This window comes from Euprymna scolopes, chromosome 35 (genome assembly GCF_053919585.1).
Source record: "Euprymna scolopes isolate OS-2025 chromosome 35, ASM5391958v1, whole genome shotgun sequence".
NCBI lineage: Eukaryota > Metazoa > Mollusca > Cephalopoda > Sepiida > Sepiolidae > Euprymna > Euprymna scolopes.
In genome coordinates, this window is record NC_136516.1 from 29379815 (window position 1) to 29398869 (window position 19055).

General features: G+C 31.4%; 1 protein-coding gene across 6 annotated transcripts in view; it reads right to left on the reverse strand.

Annotated features, from left to right (window-relative positions):
• The window catches only part of LOC145259772 (KAT8 regulatory NSL complex subunit 1-like), a 143036-nt gene that overhangs the window by 13676 nt on the left and 110305 nt on the right, over positions 1-19055 (reverse strand). For all 6 annotated transcript variants that reach the window (XM_080117517.1, XM_080117516.1, XM_080117515.1 and 3 more), the window contains 2 exons: positions 15849-15948; positions 4593-4678 (listed from right to left, as the gene is read on the reverse strand). In XM_080117517.1, coding sequence (XP_079973643.1) covers positions 4593-4678; positions 15849-15948 — 186 coding nt within the window. The remainder of the gene's footprint in view (positions 1-4592; positions 4679-15848; positions 15949-19055) is intronic.

A 19055-nucleotide genomic window follows, 5' to 3' on the forward strand; every position in this document is an offset into this window, starting at 1 on the left:
GGATTATACATTACTTTATTTAGCATTACAAGTGAATGCTGTATTTTCGTGGAAATCGGCAATATTACATACCTAATGTGTTTCAACAAGTCATATCTTTTTTATTTGTTGGTCAATTTTTAAAAGAATTATATTGATGGAAAGAGAATAAAATAAGCATTCCAATGATGTTAATTTATTTTTCTTTTATGTGTTCAATGTTTTTATGCTCCAAGTTAAAAATGAAAAATTTGTAAAAAAATGACGACAAAAAGGGAAACACTTTTTTCAATATTTTCATTTTATATACGTTACGTTTGAAGACACATGCGCGGGGTTAAATTTGATTGGATATGACTGAAATTTTACAGGCTATATAAACAAAGAAGTCCATCTCTACTGGTGTTTGATTTTTATTTTTACGACGAAAGGAAGCAAAGTTGACGAGGAATATTTCAAAATTGATGAGATAAATCTGCATATATCATCCATTTTCATATAAATAATAGTTTCAGAATTATTTTCATGTATAATATGTAAATATTTGATAATTATTAATTGCGCAGAATTTTATTTCAAATTTTATCTTTTATAGAAATCAAATTCGCTTACGGAAAAACAGTCGCTAAGCGCATCATGCGCTAAGCTGACTAAAGCATTCTCTTAAAAATAGAAAACCGTTTCTGCTTTCTTCTTACTAGATTAGTCATTTTTATTCTGAGTTCGTCAATTTAAAAAAATTATTTTCAAGTTCTTTAAATTTGATTTCCAAACAATACTATTTTGTTGTTTTTAATGCTTTCAGTACACGTGCACTAAAAGCGTTAAAAACAACAAAATGTACTAAGTATATGCGTTTAACTACTTATTTGTACTCAAGGTAGAATTGTGTTTTTTAGTGGTCAAGAAAAAAAAAAAAAAAAAAAAAAAGCATAAATAAAAGGTACTTGTGCACTTATGCTACCATGCTGAAATAATAAGGTTATTATTTAGAAACCCATTTTTAACATGGGGAAGGAAGGGTGTTTTTTGTTAACTATTCTGTACTTTTACTTAAATAGAAAAGATATCATGAAACTTGAATTTATTTTTAATTCATTGTCAAGACTTTTTTCGAATCTGTAAAACAAAGCGTTTTTTTTTTTAACTGAGGATATCTAAATAATAATAATACGAATAATTAGGCGGTTCGATAAAGAATTTCATTGTTGATGCATTTTGTAAATTTTTATATTATGTAATTTATATTAACAGTTTTCTTTAAAATGACTACCTTTAAAGGTTGTCAAGTATACAGAAAACGAATATCGCATTTAAATTTTCCGCAAATAAGTAGCTTTCTGGATATTAAGCAATGTCATTTCTTACGTTGTTGCTGGTGGCCATCTTGGTATGCACGTTTGTGCATAGTTTCTTGGGGTTGCGCTTGCGCGTATCAAAATGGCCACCAGTGATAACATAAGAAATGACATTGCTTAATATTTGCAGAAATTTAAATGCGATATTCGTTTTCAGCATACCTTAAAACCTATAGAAGTAATTTTCAATGTTAAGGTAGAAACAAGGTAAAAAAAATTACCGTTTTATTTCTTTGTTTACATCATTGAATTTTCAGTAAAACAACAGAATAGAAATGACAAAAAATACCATGAACTGGTGAATATATAGTTGTTGCTTATCAGGATTCCTCGTATCCTGGCACTGTGAAAGTTACATCAAGGATTCATGTAAAGTACGATTTAGGGTTGCATCGCAGAAAATAGGGGTATATTTTGTGCCAGATAGAGAGGATTAACAAAATTAACAATTGGACCGGTCCCAAAATGCATAAATTCTGGTTGACTACGGGAATTTCCATCTTTTACAGAAATCCAAAATCTATATGAAAATTTTTTCTTTGATATATTTCTGAGATTAATTCATATCTACTCAATTTTTTTTTCTTTGAAGGGAGTAGTAAATACTGGCCATGAATGCTCTTTAGGCATTCAATGGCTACACCCAAGATTAAGCTCTCCTTTGGTGAGGAGGCAGGAAAATGCCTATTCACAATAAAGCTATATTTAAATACTACTATAATACTTAGTTTTGTTCATAAATAGACACCCACTGTATGATACCATGCGCCAGTTTTAAAAAAATTGAAATTTGTACATCTGAATTTATAATTCATGGCTTAAGTGGGGCGATTATGTGGATTAAAATGATGAAAAATGATTGTCGACATTAGTAACATATCCAAGAATTATGAAAAATAACAAAATGACCGTTAATTGATTGGTGTGTTTAAAATTAAATAATCATCCCAGATAATATATCAAAGTTATTATTTTAGTAGTGGAGGTTACTAATGTGGGTTACAAATATTAAAAATAATTGTCGAAATGAGTAACATATCCAAGAATTAAGAAAAATGATGACGTGTGATGTAATTGATAGTTATGTTTTTTTATTAAATAATCAGCCCAGACATTATATCAAAGTAATTTTTTAGTAAGAGAGGGCGACGAGGATGGTTTAAATTATAAAAAATTGTCGAAATTAGTAACATATCCAAGAATTAAGAAAAATGGCGAAATGTGATTTAATTGATTAGTGTGTTTATAATAAAATAATCAACCTAGACAATATATCAAAGTTATTATATAAGTAAACAGGAAGGAGATAAGGAGGGCTTTAATTATGAAAAATTGTCGAAATTAGTAACATATCCAAGAATTACGAAAAAATGATGAAATATTAGTTAATTGATTAGTGTGTTTGTAAGGAAATAATCAGCCTAGGCAATATATCAAAGTTATTATTTAGTAAAGAGGGAAGGACGAAAATGATGGTTAAAATTATGAAAAATGATTGTCGAAATAACATATCCAAGAATTATGAAAAATGATTAAATGTGATTTCATGCTTTAGTGTGTTTGTAATAAAATAATAAGCCCACAAAATATTTCAAAGTTATTATTTTTTTAAGGAGGGGGCAGTAATGTGGGGATTAATTATGACAATTTATTACCGAAATTAGTAACATACCCAAGAATTATGAAAAATGATGAAATGGAGGGTAATGGTGTTTATAATGAAATAATCAGTCCAGCAAACAAAGTTATTATTTTAGTAAGGTTGAGCAACAACATTGGTTTAAATTATAAAAAAAATATTGTCAAAATTAGTAACATATCCAAGAATTACGAAAAATGATGAAATGCGAGTTAATTGATAGTTGTGTTTTTTATAAAATAATCAGCCGATACAATATATCAAATTTAATATTTTAGTAAAGGGAGGGGCGATAATGTGGGTTAAAAGTATGAACATAGTAACATATTCAATGATTATGAAAAATGATAAAATGTGAGTTAATTGACCAGTGTGTTTGTAATGAAATAATCATCCGAGGAAATATATCAAAGTTATTATTTTAGTAAGGGGGCAATACAGTTTTAATAAAAAAGTAGAATAATATGATTGTGCCTTCATTCATGTGCCCAGCAACAATATATTACATATGAAAAATGCTGCTGTGAAATTTCCACAGGTCCCGCTAGTTAAATATATGAATGTAGGATACCATTTTATACCTAAAATTCAAAATCCATTTTTTTTTAGAACTACATTTACTGAAGTAGCTGTATCTAACTAGTGCATTTTTAAAGAAACTTGTTATGCTTTTGTATTTTTTTTTTTATTTCAATAAAAATTAATTGGGGGGGGGAAAAAAAAAAAAAAAAAAGTCTATGTGCTTATTTACTTAATTTACCACGGAAACAGAAAAGTTTCCAAAAAAAATGAAAGCACTTTGGATTGGGACAAAAATAAAAATTGCCTCAGTCTATAAGAATTCTTCCTTCGCAAAAAGAGGATCTAAAATGGAAACCTAGGAAAAAGACTCGGAGGACAATTGAAACAAAGGTGGCTGGATAATGGCAATTTTGTACCAAGGACAAAGAACGCAATCTCTGCCGAGGGGTTTTAATAAAGAAAAAAACTGAACATTTATGCCATTTTTGCAATGATGCATGTTTATGCTGGTGACACACGTGGCATAGTTGTGTGGATAAAAGCAAACGTAACAATTTGAGATTAATAATTTTAACCACCTCCCCAAAAAATAGTTTAACGTATTACGTTTGAATTAGTAAAGACAGTTAAATTATATTTGTAGTATTTAGTGACTAAATGTACAAAAACTATGCAGAGATTCTATAATGGATATTAATTAACCCTATACATACATCCTTAAAAATGATACACAAAAAATTATAGAAAAGATGGGCGGGGAAAATATCAAGCAAGAGGTGTTAACTCTAAAAATTTGTGAATATCTTTAGTTGTTTGAACTAAGATTACTTTAACTACTCAGCAGTTTTCAGAACATAAACAACGGGGGGGGGGGGATCTTAAAACTACTGTCCACTTTTGAATCTTTTTTTTTTTTTTGTCTTGTGACCCCAAAGGAATGAACATTATTTTTTTTTAAATCATAAAGTCAGGATCATACTAATTACGATGACATAAGGTTTGTAAGTTTATCTTGTGTAGTTATTTTTACTTTTAACCATAGAAAGAGTGATAGCATTATAGATAAGGTTTAATTAAAAGAAAAGGCATCTTACTTGCAGAGGAAAGCAAAACAGCAGCCGCATTCTTTAACTTTTTACTTGTACGCCGTGCTTCATTTTGTTGTAAAATTTTCTGTCGTCTGAAAGAAAAGTAAAATGAAAACCTCATGGATAACATGCAGAATAAAGATAAATCTTTTATTTGATGGCACATCAACTCTACAAGTCATTTTCTGCTGTACAATGTATTTATAGTCATTTGATAAATCCTAGAAAGTTATTTAATGATATCTTTGGTTTCTTTCGAAAATAGAAGCAACTTTTTTCAGCTAGTCCTTATTTACTTATCTCTTCATAAAAAAGTTAATCCCAAGGTTTATTTTTTTTAATGCTGGTAAAATAAAGTTCCCAAAAGCTGGAATCCACTGAATTGAGACAAAAATTTAAATTGCCTCAGTCTAGAAAGACTTATGATCAAAGACAAAAAGATGAAATATAGCATCAGAATCGATAACACACTTTGATTGAAGACCAAAGACTTAATTGTAACGTAGGCACATGTTTGAACATCTATATCTATCTATCTATATATATAAAAGCGAAAATGTATGTATGTATGTACGCTTTTCCTCGATGTCCACAAAAGGCTTCTTTCAGAGAAGCGCTTGCTCGCTTCACAACTTCTTAAAACTTTTTATATCATCTATAAATTGTAATATCTCACACTTAACCACGGAGCTCGCCTGTCTATTTAATTTTATTGACTTTCAAACGTTAATTATTCGACATTTCCCCCGCATTGGCACGCGTTATATTCGGTTTTCGGTATAAACAAAAAGCGAAACTCGACTAATTACTGGGGGTCAGCAAAAACTGTCTTCTCATGACGAGATCGGTTCTACACATGCGTCAGACGATGTGATAACCTGATTTAGTTTAAATATTTGAATAACTGACGCATTTTCACCTACGCCGTGTTAGCTTAGTTGGTTAGAGCGTTGGGTCATTATCTAAACGTTTTGGGTTTGAATCATGGTGTTAGATGTCTTTTTTCGATTTTTTAAATTTTAATATTGAAGCAGGGTTTTTTACGCCATTTTTCACGTAACGTTCGTTTTTGTTTTACTTCGTTTATTCTTAGATTTTCATTAACACCCCCCGACCACACACACCCAAAAACACCCAGGTACCAACCGATTTTTTAAATTTTAATATTGAAACAGGCTTATTTAAGCCATTTTTTACATTTTATTTTTGTTTTTATTTTTCCGATTTTTTAAAGCAGTTTTAACGTTCGTTTTTCTGTTTTCTTTTTTCCGATTTTTACATTTAACATCATTCGTTTGCCATACGTTAGTTTTTTTTTGTGTTTTTTTGTTTTGATTTTTTAAGTTTTAACTTTTAAAAATATTTACTTCGCTTATTCTTATGGTTTGATTACCCCCCCCCCACGCTTTATTTTTCAGATAAGTTTTACCGTTCGTTTTTCTGTTTTCTTTTTTACTTCGCTTATTCTTGTTTTGATTAACACCCCCCCCCCAAGCACACACACACACACACCTCCAAACACTCGGGCAATACCGGGTAGCCCCCCCGCTAGTCCATATATATATATATATATATATATATATATATATAAAAGCAAAAATGTGTGTATGTATGTTCTCTTTTTGTATATGTCACAGAAAGGCTTTTTTCAGAGAAGCGGTTGGTCGGCTTGCAACTTCTTAAAACTTTTTATATCACATATAAATTATAATATCGCCGAGTTAACGGAGCTCGCCTGTCTATTTAATTTGCTCGACTTTAGAAAGATAAATATTCAACATTTTTTGCTCGCCGCATGTGGATTAGTCTTTTTCCTATAATAAAAGCGACACTAATTCTGGCGGTATTTTCCGTCTATCGGCGGAAATGTCCGAAAGCAATCAGATTTGATCAATGTGGAAATATTTTCCTTATATCAAACAATTGCTATTCAAATTGGATAAGGGGAGCTGGTCCCCCCCCACCACCACCACCAACAACATCTTGGGGAAACAAAAATAAAAGAAAGCTTTCTGCAGTAAATGAAATACTATCCCGCAGTCAAAGTTGACGTCATGTAGTCATTAAAACGTGCACCTGCCAAATCTAAGTAATTAAATAACTTCAAACGTGTTTCCGTTAGTATCTCGCGGTGGGTCAATGGTTAAAGTCACACACTTTTTTTTTTCACACTTTAATTTCCAACTTCACGTCAAGGGTTCGGGTTTGATCCTCATACTCACCTACCAAAACTTTTTTATTTATTTTAACCCCCCCCCCGAGTTTTGGTTTACCCAAAACCACACACACACACACCTCCAAACACCCGGGCAACGCCGGGTACTCCCCCCCCCCCGTTAGTTTTTGGTGATGTTTTGATTACCCCCCCCTCCCCCCCGGATTTAGTTTAAATAGTTGAAGAACTGACTGAATTTCATGTACGTCATGTTAGCTCAGTTGGTTAGCGCGTTGGTTCATTATCTAAACGCTTTGGGTTAGAATCGTGGTGAGACGTCTTTTTTTTTTTTTTCGATTTTTTAAATTTCAATATTGAACTAGTGTTATTTAAGCCATTTTTTTCATGTAACATTCGTTTTTCTGTTTTTTTTTTTACTTCGCTTATTCTTAGGTTTTCATTAACACCCCCACCCTCTCCAAACACTCGGCAACGCGATGCAACTTTTGTGTGCGAGTATGATTATGCATAGCTGATCTTTATTTTTGTTTTACCAGGTCTTGTTGGTTACTGTTTGTACGACTTGCTGTTTGCAAACATATCCCATTTTTTTTTCTTTTCTTTGTGGTGTACTATACTGTATTAAAAAAAAAAAAAAAAGTATTCAAATAAAACTAATGAGATAATGACTAATATGTATAATATGCATTTTTATGAGAAAATCAAAAATGGTGTAAAATATCACAAAGCAATTGCAATATCACAAAGCAATTGCAACTACTCTTACGATTTTTTTTTTCGGATTTATGCAACCATGCCCATATTCCTCTTAAAGTTGATAAATTCCTGTTCTTCTGATGATTCAGGACAGAAAAGATTTAAAAACTGACAATTACACGAATGGTTCTGGACTACAAAACAGGTGTTGTTAATTGAACATTTTAATATGCTGAAAGAAATAAACGGTAAGATGGACAGGAATTTGGAATGTAGCCTTTTTATCATTATCTTTCTATATATATATATATATATATATATATATATATAAATTCGTATTCCTGTTTGTTTGTTCACAATTTGATTAATATATACAAAATTTCCTTACTTTACTCTTTCATTTATTTCTATATATAGTATGATTCTTGCAAACTAGCTACAAGAGATCATCTCATTTGCATATTACATTAAGAAAAATCGATTTTATTAAATAGCGGTATCTTAGTTAATATTTCTAGTGAGAGAATTGTTATAAGTGTTCTATTTAAAATTATTTAATAAATTTTAAATAATTATATTGATAACATATTTAATAAAATTTATTTGGAATTATTATTCCAACATCAATTTTTTTTTTAAATCTTTGTTTCAGAGTTATTCAGAACAAAACTATTACCAAATAAAATAATTTGGTAATCTCAATAAATTTCTAGCTTCAAAAAATAATTCAGAGTAGATAGAAAAATGTTTAGCTTTTGTTTTATTTTTAAATGTAAAAACACTTAAGAAAAACTGAAAAGATTTCATTTGTTTGTTTTTATTATTCTATAAGCGACTATACAGAAATCGGTATTTTTTTACGATGTGACCCACCTAAAAATAAAGATCTACTTTTTTTGGCCTAATACGTTTAAATAGCCTTTATAACATGAAAGAAATTTTGAAAAGAAAGAAAATTAACATTTTAGAGTAGGGGATCACTTTTCCATATTAATTTAATGTAAAATGAGCACCCACTATTTGGCCACCAAGCGTTCAACAAGACATGTCACCTCTAGCATTTTTTTTTAAAGTTTGGCAATCACGGGTAGGGGACAAAACATGACAAATACAATTTGTTTTTTTTTTTTGTGGTGGTGGGCGGGAATTACATTTAAAACATAAAATAACGATAAATTTAATTAATTTTTATGAGACTACTCTGTACTTTCACCTAACAATTTCAGAAACAAAACGAACCCCAAAATAAATTACATTGGGGGGGGGGGGAGGGTTAGAGTTACAATGACGAAAAATTTCATTTAATTCTTTTTGGAATTAATTTTTGGTAGATCAATTTTTTTTAGAGGTTCTGCCTACTTGGCTAATTTTTTTTTTTTTTCTTTGCGATCACACAGGCATTCGCTGCTATTTTTATGGAAACAAAAATTGTAATGATTTATTTATAAGTATTTTTTTTTTTTTGGGGGGGGGGTTCTTTCCAGTGCTCAATATCCAGAGAATATTTTCTTTTTGTATCCCTTCTGCCGAAATATCTGGTGGAGAGGGTATCACATACATTTTTTTTTTATCCGTTCTTTTATTTTGGGAATTGTTGTGGGGGTATCCACGTTTCCCATGATGAAATTGATTAGTATAGCAGGTGTGTTCCAAATGGAACTTCAGGTCAACCCAGGCGACGCCGGGTACCCATGCTAGTATAAGAGGTTAGACAAAATAATGGAAACACCTCGAATCATAAACATAGCCATAAAAAAATTTGGTTTATTTTTTATGCTTTTTCGCTTTATTAACATTGCTGTTTCTTTTCAGATACCAGGGGAAAAAAAAGTGATTAAAAAATAATATAGCAAACTTTCAAAGTGTCAACTTATTTGATGCTCGTATAGCAGATACTAGCATAAGAACAGCAAAAACATTTAGTGTGCAAAGAAATTCTGTCTCAAAAAGCAATAATTTATTAAAAGGAAATCTTTATTGAAACAAAACTCGGGGGGGGGGGATAATCCAATTCTGATATGAATTATTAGGATCACTGAAGTATGACTAAAAATTACTGCAGAGCTTAATTATCACTTCAAGAATCTAGTTTCTACAAAAGCTTTTCGGTAAGTGCTGGACAATAGACTACAACTTAGAAATCTGCCAACCAAATGGTTACCCCCTGAAAACTTTATATATTTTATCTAATAAAATTTACCTAATGATTACAGAAAGGTTTATAGGGGCAAAACCATATTTAGCAAAAAAAATTTGAAAACAATTGTAACTTTGTATGAATTCATACTTCACAGAATTCAAGATGTAATTATTGCCAATGCCAATTCTATCTAATTAAAACAAGAACATGTGGGGTCCCTCTCCACAAGAGAAAAATTTACTTTCACCATGACTAATTTTTGTGAAAAATTTCCAAATAAATTCAAGGCGTAATTATTAAGAAAAGTGCAAACAAACGAACAAAAGTGAATTACTAGGTCCAATCCCTTTGTCAGGGATCAATAATTTGCTTTAAACTTTAAGGTGCTTTTCATTATTTTGTCCCAACACTCGTATCTTTCTCTCTCTCATAAGTCTTATGTCTAACCTTAATAAAACAAAAAAATTCAGATGTTAGAAACCAATTTGATATGCTTCTGATGATCAATGACGCTGTGAAACTGCAGCGAAGTGTTAAGTTCAATTTATTATCGTGTTATAATGACATAGCTTTATCCAATAGAGCTTTTTTATTATTTCTTAAAAAAATTTCTGTCTTAATTTGGTTGTTCAAACAGACTTAATTTTCAACAGAATTTCTAATGTTTATCTGAATTTATGCATTATATTTGATTATAAAATAAAAGGGTTAATTCCTATATATTTGTTTAATATAATTTTTTTTTATTATTTATGAACATTTTTCGCTACACATTTGCAAATATGTTTTTGTTCTAGCTAGGAATCAGTTGAATCTCAGACTAAGTTAATATTAAGCAGGGTAGCTACAAGTAATAAAAGGTCACATATAAACATTAACATAACTTTATATTTTATTTTCTAATTTATGTTTTCAGTTGATTTTCAAACTTGCGATACAAGATACTTATTTCAATCTCCCAGACTTTCTTTTAAATGAATTCACTTTTATGAACAATTTTGGAAAAGAGAAAAGTATAGTATCTGTTTTGATACTAAATTTTCATCTTTTCTGTTCTCAAATATGAAATTTTTCTAGACCAAGGGAATTTAAAATTTTGTCCCAATCCAGAGTTCCTTTTTGGAGGAGGAGGATCTTCCCCACATTAAAAACGAACCTTGTATCTAACTTTGCCCGCATGGGGATGCAAGTAAATAGAAACTTCTATGAATGAAATATAATATACATAAAAATAATTAAAATTATAAAAAGCTTACATTTATAATTTTTAAAAATTAAAACCAGTGTAACTTTTTCTCTCTAAAGCAATGTTTTTTTCTGCACTTTCAAACTAAAAACCTGGCCTAAGCTAGAAGTGAAACATATTTGCAAATGTATAGCCAAAAATAACTATATAAATAAAAAATTATATTGAAGAATTTTTTTTTTTTTTTAATTTCAGGTTGATTTGAATTTCCATAATATTATAAATTATATACAAGAATTTTTTTCAACCAATTGTAGATACATAAATTGTGACAAGCATTCAAATTAATGTCAATAACATTTATAAACAACACACCAATTAAACTCTACAATACAAAAGCAACAAGATTAGTTTTTCATTTGAAAAGATTCCACCACAAAAATGTAGGTCAGCATGATAGTCACTATTTTCTGACCAATCAGAAATCACTAAAACATGAGAAAACAATTTATGGGGAGCAGCAACCACACATTCTTAATTTTGAGTTCCGATGCTACAGCATCCTCTTCCTGTTAAGATCACTCAAGCTTGTAAGAATTTCATTTCATTAACAATTCGAATATCGACACAAGTAGTCCAGCTATTTTCTTCTCTTTTTTTTCTTGAAGGTAATTAAGTCTTTTCAGTTTAAGAACCAAACAAAACAATTCTAAAATCAAACACAATAACATTGTTATTTAAGGTACCTATAAATATTATTGCTGACCAAATTTGTCTCAAGTTTTTTTTTTTGTTTATTTTCTTGAATTTAATTTCTTCACAAGTTATTCATTTCATTTTATCTAAATGTTCTTGGCACAAAACATTTAATGTAGCTTTTGTAACAGTTGCTTTATTTGTTCTACAATAACTGTCATATTCAATTTAATGTTTGTTTTACATACAGTCATGTTGAATGGCTTTTCTTTTATATAATTCAATTGACTCCAAACAAGCCACACTGCTACCGAGACTTAAGGGTCTATTGTTAAAAACATTGTTTTATGCATTCTTATCTGACTGCTTATTTAACACACTATTGTCATTAGATCTCCTAATGTCTAAACAGCCCATGATTCTTCTAACATTCGTGGATGCGTGTGTGCATTACATAATTCATAGTAAATTTATAACAACATACCTGTTGCTGTGTGGCCTTCTGTCTTTTGGCCGCTGCCTGCAGGATTTGACAAAGTCTTAGGGAAGCTAGGTTCTGCTATAACAAGCACACATGCAAGATGGACACAAGACAATGTTTTTATGGCTTATTTCATTCCCAGGCATCTTGTCTTCCACAGCATAGAGTCAAATCAACAATCTCGGACTTTCGTTTCTCTGCATGCATTTGGAGACTATCACCCTCTCATGGGGAGACCTGTTTAACCCATCTTATTTCCTTGACTTCTGGGACCCAACTCACTAAACTTACCTCAACTTATTCAAACTAAAACACTTGATACGTCACATCCGATCCCTATTTGAATACTTCAAGTGCAAACTGACCAGTCAACCAAGTTTGATACTTGTCACAAGACCCTTTCAATCTGTTATTTACTCCGCTAGACAGACTGATAGATAGATAGATAGATAAAGAGATAACTGAATAAATGCTTTCTACTCGGCATTTACCTAACACTATTGTGAATTAGGGGCCAGAGAGAAATCCTCAATGTGGAATTGCACAGCAAGATACATTACATTGAACTTTTGTATGTTAGTACAGTTGGGAAAACAAGGAGTATGGAAAAAATTTCAAAAGGCAAGTGGCATAAGGAAAGAAACTATTAAGAGTAAAAAGCCATATTGCAGTGATAGAACAGGGACTGAAGCTTGATAGACAATGTGGGACCTATTAGATTAGAGATTTTTCTTTAAACCCTGTCCTAGTGGGTGGTGTATCAGTCCACGTGGCAACAATACTGCTATATAAAAAAAAAAAAAAAAAAAAGATTCATGTCCGCATTCATATGACATTCCACACTCTGGCTTGTTCAATTCAGTTTCAAGAACTCAACTCTCTGCCCTCTTAACTTTAGTCTTTCTATAACTTTTTTTTTTTTTATTTAGTGTGAAATTTAATTGATCTGTGAATCAATGCATATCACATCATATACCCCCATGATCTTCTAACCCTGTGTCAAGATCGGCAATCAATCACACCAATTCCAAACACCGCTCGACACTACTAGCCTCTCAAAAAAAAAAAAAAAAAAGTCGGCTCGAATTACAAGTAATAACAGGTGCAAGAAGTTTTCTAGCCTAGGAGAGGGTGCCAAGCTTGACAGAAACATTGATGTAGCTTACAATTAATGTTACCGTAAATGTTAGGCAGAGGAGTTTAAATGTTGGATCCTGGGGAAGGGTATTTTCATCCATGGCTATTGGCAAGGTGTTTTATAACTATTAAGCAAAAGGAACTTTGTCTTGTATTAAATATAACCATCCGTTTATGGCTCCGTTCCACTACATACTGGAGGCTATCTTTAGTCATTGCCTTGGATATGCATAAAATCCAGAAATTAACCAATCTCTGGGCAGGTCTATTTATACATGTTTCTCTCAAAGGTATCCTTAATTATTACCTCCCATGTTTTTCCTATTTCAACTGTTCTACATTTGCCAAGCTAAAAAGCTATTCCTCATTCCTCCAATGTAACTGTCAACAATCTCATCAAATAAGCTTCCAATATTCAAGCAGCTCATCTTGAAGTTCAATCAATTTCTTTTTTAAAACATTTCCTTAAATCAAGACAAAATTTTTATAAGTTAAAATGCTCTTCCTGACACAAACCAAGTGAAGTGATGAGGACCAGTGTTTTTATCAAGACACTATCTTTAGGTAATTGCTCACCAAAAGTAAAGACCACTTCACCTGTCCTTAAGCAAGTCTAGAAATAAAAGTTCCTTCTCAGTTTGTGATTTTTGTGGAAAGTTAGCTGGGAAGCATACTATCGGCACAATATCAAAGTGGGTAGCAAGAGATTTTTTTCTTGAGAAAGCTTTTCTCAACCTAATATGAAACAAAGGGAGTTAACTGGCTAGCAATTTCATTAGTTTCAGGGCAGAACTTTTGTTATAAGCCTACATTTGTCAACATCCAGTGATTGCGAATGCTAATAAAACTATTTTTTCACACCTGAAGATGTACCACCATCATTGACCTACTTATATTGTGTATCGTCCTTTCATAATTTCTAACCTCCTACCACTATTCTTTTGGCCTATATATGAATTCGTCTAATATATTTATAAGGAGGCAGGAGGGTAAAGTATAGAATAGTTATCAGTTAAGAACTCAAGAAAAATAATACAAGTGAAATAAAATTAAATTTTCTACTGACCTGTATACTTTTAATGTGTGGAAACTCACTTTTTTTTTCTTTTACAATTCTATTTCGATGCTATGGATATCACAAAAAAATAAAAGTGATAGTCAAAGTGATGGTTTAATTCAGTTAACTTCACGCTGACCATTAATCCTAAGTTCAAAAGGCAAGCCCCCACACCCACAGAAAGCCTATTCAAACCAAATTTAATGGTTTAAGTTTAGCAAAGTTAAATGATAATTTCAGCATCCATATTGATTTTTGCGTCAATAAAAAATTTTTTGGAAATTAGTTTCACACACCAAAAGTATAGGAATCTGTAGAGAATTTAATTCTACTACATTTGCTATGATTTTTGTTGTTGCTTTTGTTTTTGTTTTTTTTCACAAGTTCTTGAATGTTAACATCTGTACTTTACCAAAAAGATACTAATAAAAATTAGACATTCAATATATTGCATAAATACAATATGCTGCCTTTCAGTCTGACATTACACCTTTTCATTATCTTCATTTGATTTCAAGTATTTGCTGTCTTTTTTTTTTAAGTTATAGTCATAAAACCGTTAGCAATAGACAACAGCAGCTAACCTAATTAGGAAATGCATAAAACTTAGGAACATCACGATAGTTAGCCAATACAGAACTCTCTGAAAATGTGACAGTAATACATAAATGTTCATTCACACAATTCTGAAGCAGCATGTTCAAGACTGCAGAACACAATGTAAACCGAGATCGCTGGTACAGCTGAGCAAACACCAGTGTACAGGGTCTAATGTAATGCATATTGTTGCAGGTTTGGTCTGTTCAGATGGAGTACAGGGTTAGTATTTAAACATTGTGGTGGGGCAAAAACCATGAAATAATCTAAACAGAAGCAATTGTTACATTCTAGGGAGTAGATAGCAGATCTAATCCAAGCAGAGTAACTACTCCAGAGGGAACAGGGTCACAGCAAGGAATATGTACTATATATCTGATGGCATAACACTGTTGATGCTCAAGAGAATCAGAGAACAACTTGTCAACTCCAGTGAATACTGGGGACCTGCATTTCAAGTATGAACGAATCATTGCCTTGTAAAACCTAGTCAACAAATGCCAATGAGGAATTTCATAGCTCTGAATACGCAACATGTAAAGCTCTCTCTTAAAAATAACCCTATTGGATACTATTGGATATATAAGACAAGTGGTCCTCTATTACAACTGAAAGAAAATAAAAAAAATTTAACCCATGAATCACCACTTATTCAAACTAAAAGCCACTTGAGGATACAGATTAACAAGACAGATAGACTGTCAGTTAAATGATGAAAAATATTACAAAAGGATTAAAAATGATGAATGGAAAGAAAAAAATTTGATCTCTTATGAGAACAGTTTATAACAAGCATTTGAAAATGATCATATTGTAGTTTGTTGGGAAGCAATCCCATGATAATGTGATCCACAGAGGAGAAATTTACAAACATGGAAAAAGAATCCTGTCCAATGGACAGTAAGTAATCTAACTTAAACTATTTTGAAAGGAAATCCATAATGTAAAAGAATTTATATAATACTTTGCATAGGAAAGTAAGAATGAAAAAATTAATAATTAGCAGTGAAGTTAAACAGAAAATATGCAATTGGCTGAAATCTAATCAAGGAGAGTGGAAAAGAAAAGTCCAAGAATAAAGCTAACAATCGCATACCTTCGATCATTTGCTGTTGTCTTGGCAGGTTTCGGTGGAGGTTTGCTTTGCCATTCTCCACTTTTTAATAAAGCTTCAAAATGGATTGGTAATGGAATTTCTGAAAATAGAATCACAAAATAAGTATTTTTAAGCAATTTTCAAAACTTTTTTTTTTGTAACGTTTTATATAATGAGAATGTGTGTGAGGACACTTCAACCTATATAATCAATGAATTTTTTATCTACAGACTTGAAATTTGGTATATAGATTATTTAGGCACATAGAAAACTAATCGATTTTCATCTGAAACAAAGGGCTGCTAAGCGGTCAAAATTGAAAAATTGGTACATGGAGGTGATTGGATTTTTATCAATTTTCAACAGTTTCACAACTGAACAGTCGTGCAACACGAGTTTCTTTATGTTAAGTATAAGTTAGTTTGAAAACACTTTTTAAAGATAATGTCGAGCTGGTTTAATGGTTATTGTGCTTGACTGACTGTCTTTAGGTTTTGGTTTCAGTGAGTATTTTTTTTGTTACTTACAAGAAGTAGACTGTTTGGACAAATAATACTCACATGCACATGTCTCAGTCTCTTTTCTTTTTACTTCACTTTTTTTTTTTTTTTTTTTAAATTTAATGTTACATTTAATACCTTCAGTATTTCTGTTTATAATAAAGAATTCTGCATTAATTAAAATATAATATTTATACATATTTTACGACAAGGCAACCCAGTGGCCTGCTAGTTGGCCTGGCAAAAAAAAAAAAAAAAAAAGTAAGCAAAATTCATCCCAAAAGCAGCAAAACTGAAGCTGGGCTGCTATGACACTATACACACACACACAAATTTGGGCATATTTTGTTGGTTTGAAAATATAGGTTCTTTTTTTTTACTAATTGTCATAACATTTTAACCATAGAATAGTATTATAATCTTCCAAAAACCTGCAAATTTTCATGTACTTTCGCTCTATAGAACCAAAGATATGAGCATTTCAAAATTAAATTTGGCTGCGCGTGTGTGTGTGCGTGTGTGTGTGTACACACACACACACACACACAACCTTTTTTTTGTCAATTTTATAAGTTCTAAATCTCGGTGACTTCATCAGAATTTAACAAATGAAGGCTCGTTGGAAAGGTAAGGATATGAATTGTGTAGTGGAATATGTGACATTTGCCCTAAAAAGGTTGCAGATCATCTAAAGATTTTTTTTTACAGCTATAAAATGTTTTGGTAAAGTTGCAATATCTTTCCACCCTCAAAAAATCTTAAAATTACCACTATTATAGGTTTGAGGGTGGTGAAAATGAAAACGTTTCTAAGATATGAATAAATCATAGTTAAAAAAGTGGGGGATCACTTTTGTATATTAATTTAATCTAAAATTAGCACCCACTTCATGGCCACCTTGTTTTTTTTGGGTTTTTTCCTCCTCCCCCCCCCCCCTTTATTGTAGCTTGGTAGACCAACACAAAGCCTACCTTAAAAAATGTTTCAATAGGTTTTCAGGTCTGCTGTCAACAAATATTGCATTTAAATTTTCCACAAATAAGTATTTTCCAGGTATTAAACAAAAATATGCGCGAGCTTGCACATATAATAATGGCCACCAATTATAACATAAATTACATTGCTTAATATCTGGAGAAATACTTATTTGCAAAATATTTAAATACGATATTTGTTTTCAGCACACCTGAAAACCTAGAGAAAATAAGTTTTTTAAGGCAGGTTTTATATTGGTTTATCAGGCCACAATACCAAATAAACACCACTCCTTAAAAAAAAAAAAAAAAAAAAAAAAAAAAAAGGTGGCTATAAAGTAGGTATTCATTTTACATAAATTAATATAGAACAGTGAATCCCCACTTTTTGAAACTTATTTCTTCATATTTTGGAACTACTAGTTTCCTGGAATTTTAAATGTTATTTTCGTTTTCAGCACCCTCAAAAACAAATATAATAGTGGTAATTTTAAACGATTTTTTTGAAGGTGGGAAGATACTGCACGTCTACCAAGATTTCAATCAGTCATTTATTTTTTTAGTTTTGCGTATTAATTACACAATATCTGACATTTCCCCAAGACCTCTAGTCTTGATGTAGGGGAGACTAAACCTTGCTGCTATGGTTTGAAATGATCTGAACAGCAAGAGGAGACTCAATCTTCTATATATATAAAAGTGAAAATGTGTGTATGTGTGTTTGTATGTCTCGCAAAAACTTTTGACACGGGTCACGGATTTTCACGAGATCGGTATCATTTTAAACTTCCAACCTTCGTCCGACAAATATCAAAAAATTGGCCAAAAGCATTAATTTCTTCACCCTAAAATCATCAGTTTTCTACAGGGAGGGGTCAGCAAAAACCGTCCTCTCATGACAAGTTTGCTTCTATGCATGCGTCATACGACGTTGGAACAGGATTTACTTTAAATATTTGAAAAAGCGACAATTTCGTCGACGGCCCCTTAGCTCAGTTGCTTAGAGCGCGGCCTCATTATCTAAAGGTTTTGGGTTCGGATTGTGGTGTGAGATGTCTTTTTTCTTTCGATTTTTAAAATTTTAATATTAAAACAGGGTTATTTAAGCCATTTTCCATGTGATTTTTTTTTTTTTTGGAGGGGTGGGTGGGGGTATTTTTCAGATTTTTTAACGAAGTTTTAACGTTCGTTTTTTCTGTTTCGTGTTTTCTTTTTTTGTTTTTCCCATTTTTACATTTAACATCGTTCGTTTGCCTTACGTTAGTTTTTTTTGTGCTTTTTTTTATATATTTACTTCGCTTATTCTTATGTTTTTATTAACAACCCCTATCTCCGTCCGAGCACACACACCTCGAAACACCCGGCCAACGCCGGGTACCCTTTGGGGTTATTTAAGCCATTTTTCATATTGTTTTTTTTGGTTCTTATTTTTCAGATTTTTTTAAAAAGTTTTAACGTTCGTTTTTCTGTTTTTGTTTTTCCGATTTTTACATTTAACATCGTTCTTTTGCCTTATGTTAGTTTTTTTTTTGTTTTTTTTCTCGATCTTTTAAAGTTTTAAAATATTTACTTCGCTTATTCTTATGTTTTGATTAACACCCCCTCCCCCACTCAAGCATACACACCTCTAAACACCCGGGCAACGCCGGGTACCCCCACCCCCGCTAGTTCCAAATATTTTTCATATGTTATATCTCCCCTCTTTGATATCACTTTTGTTAACCAAATACAAA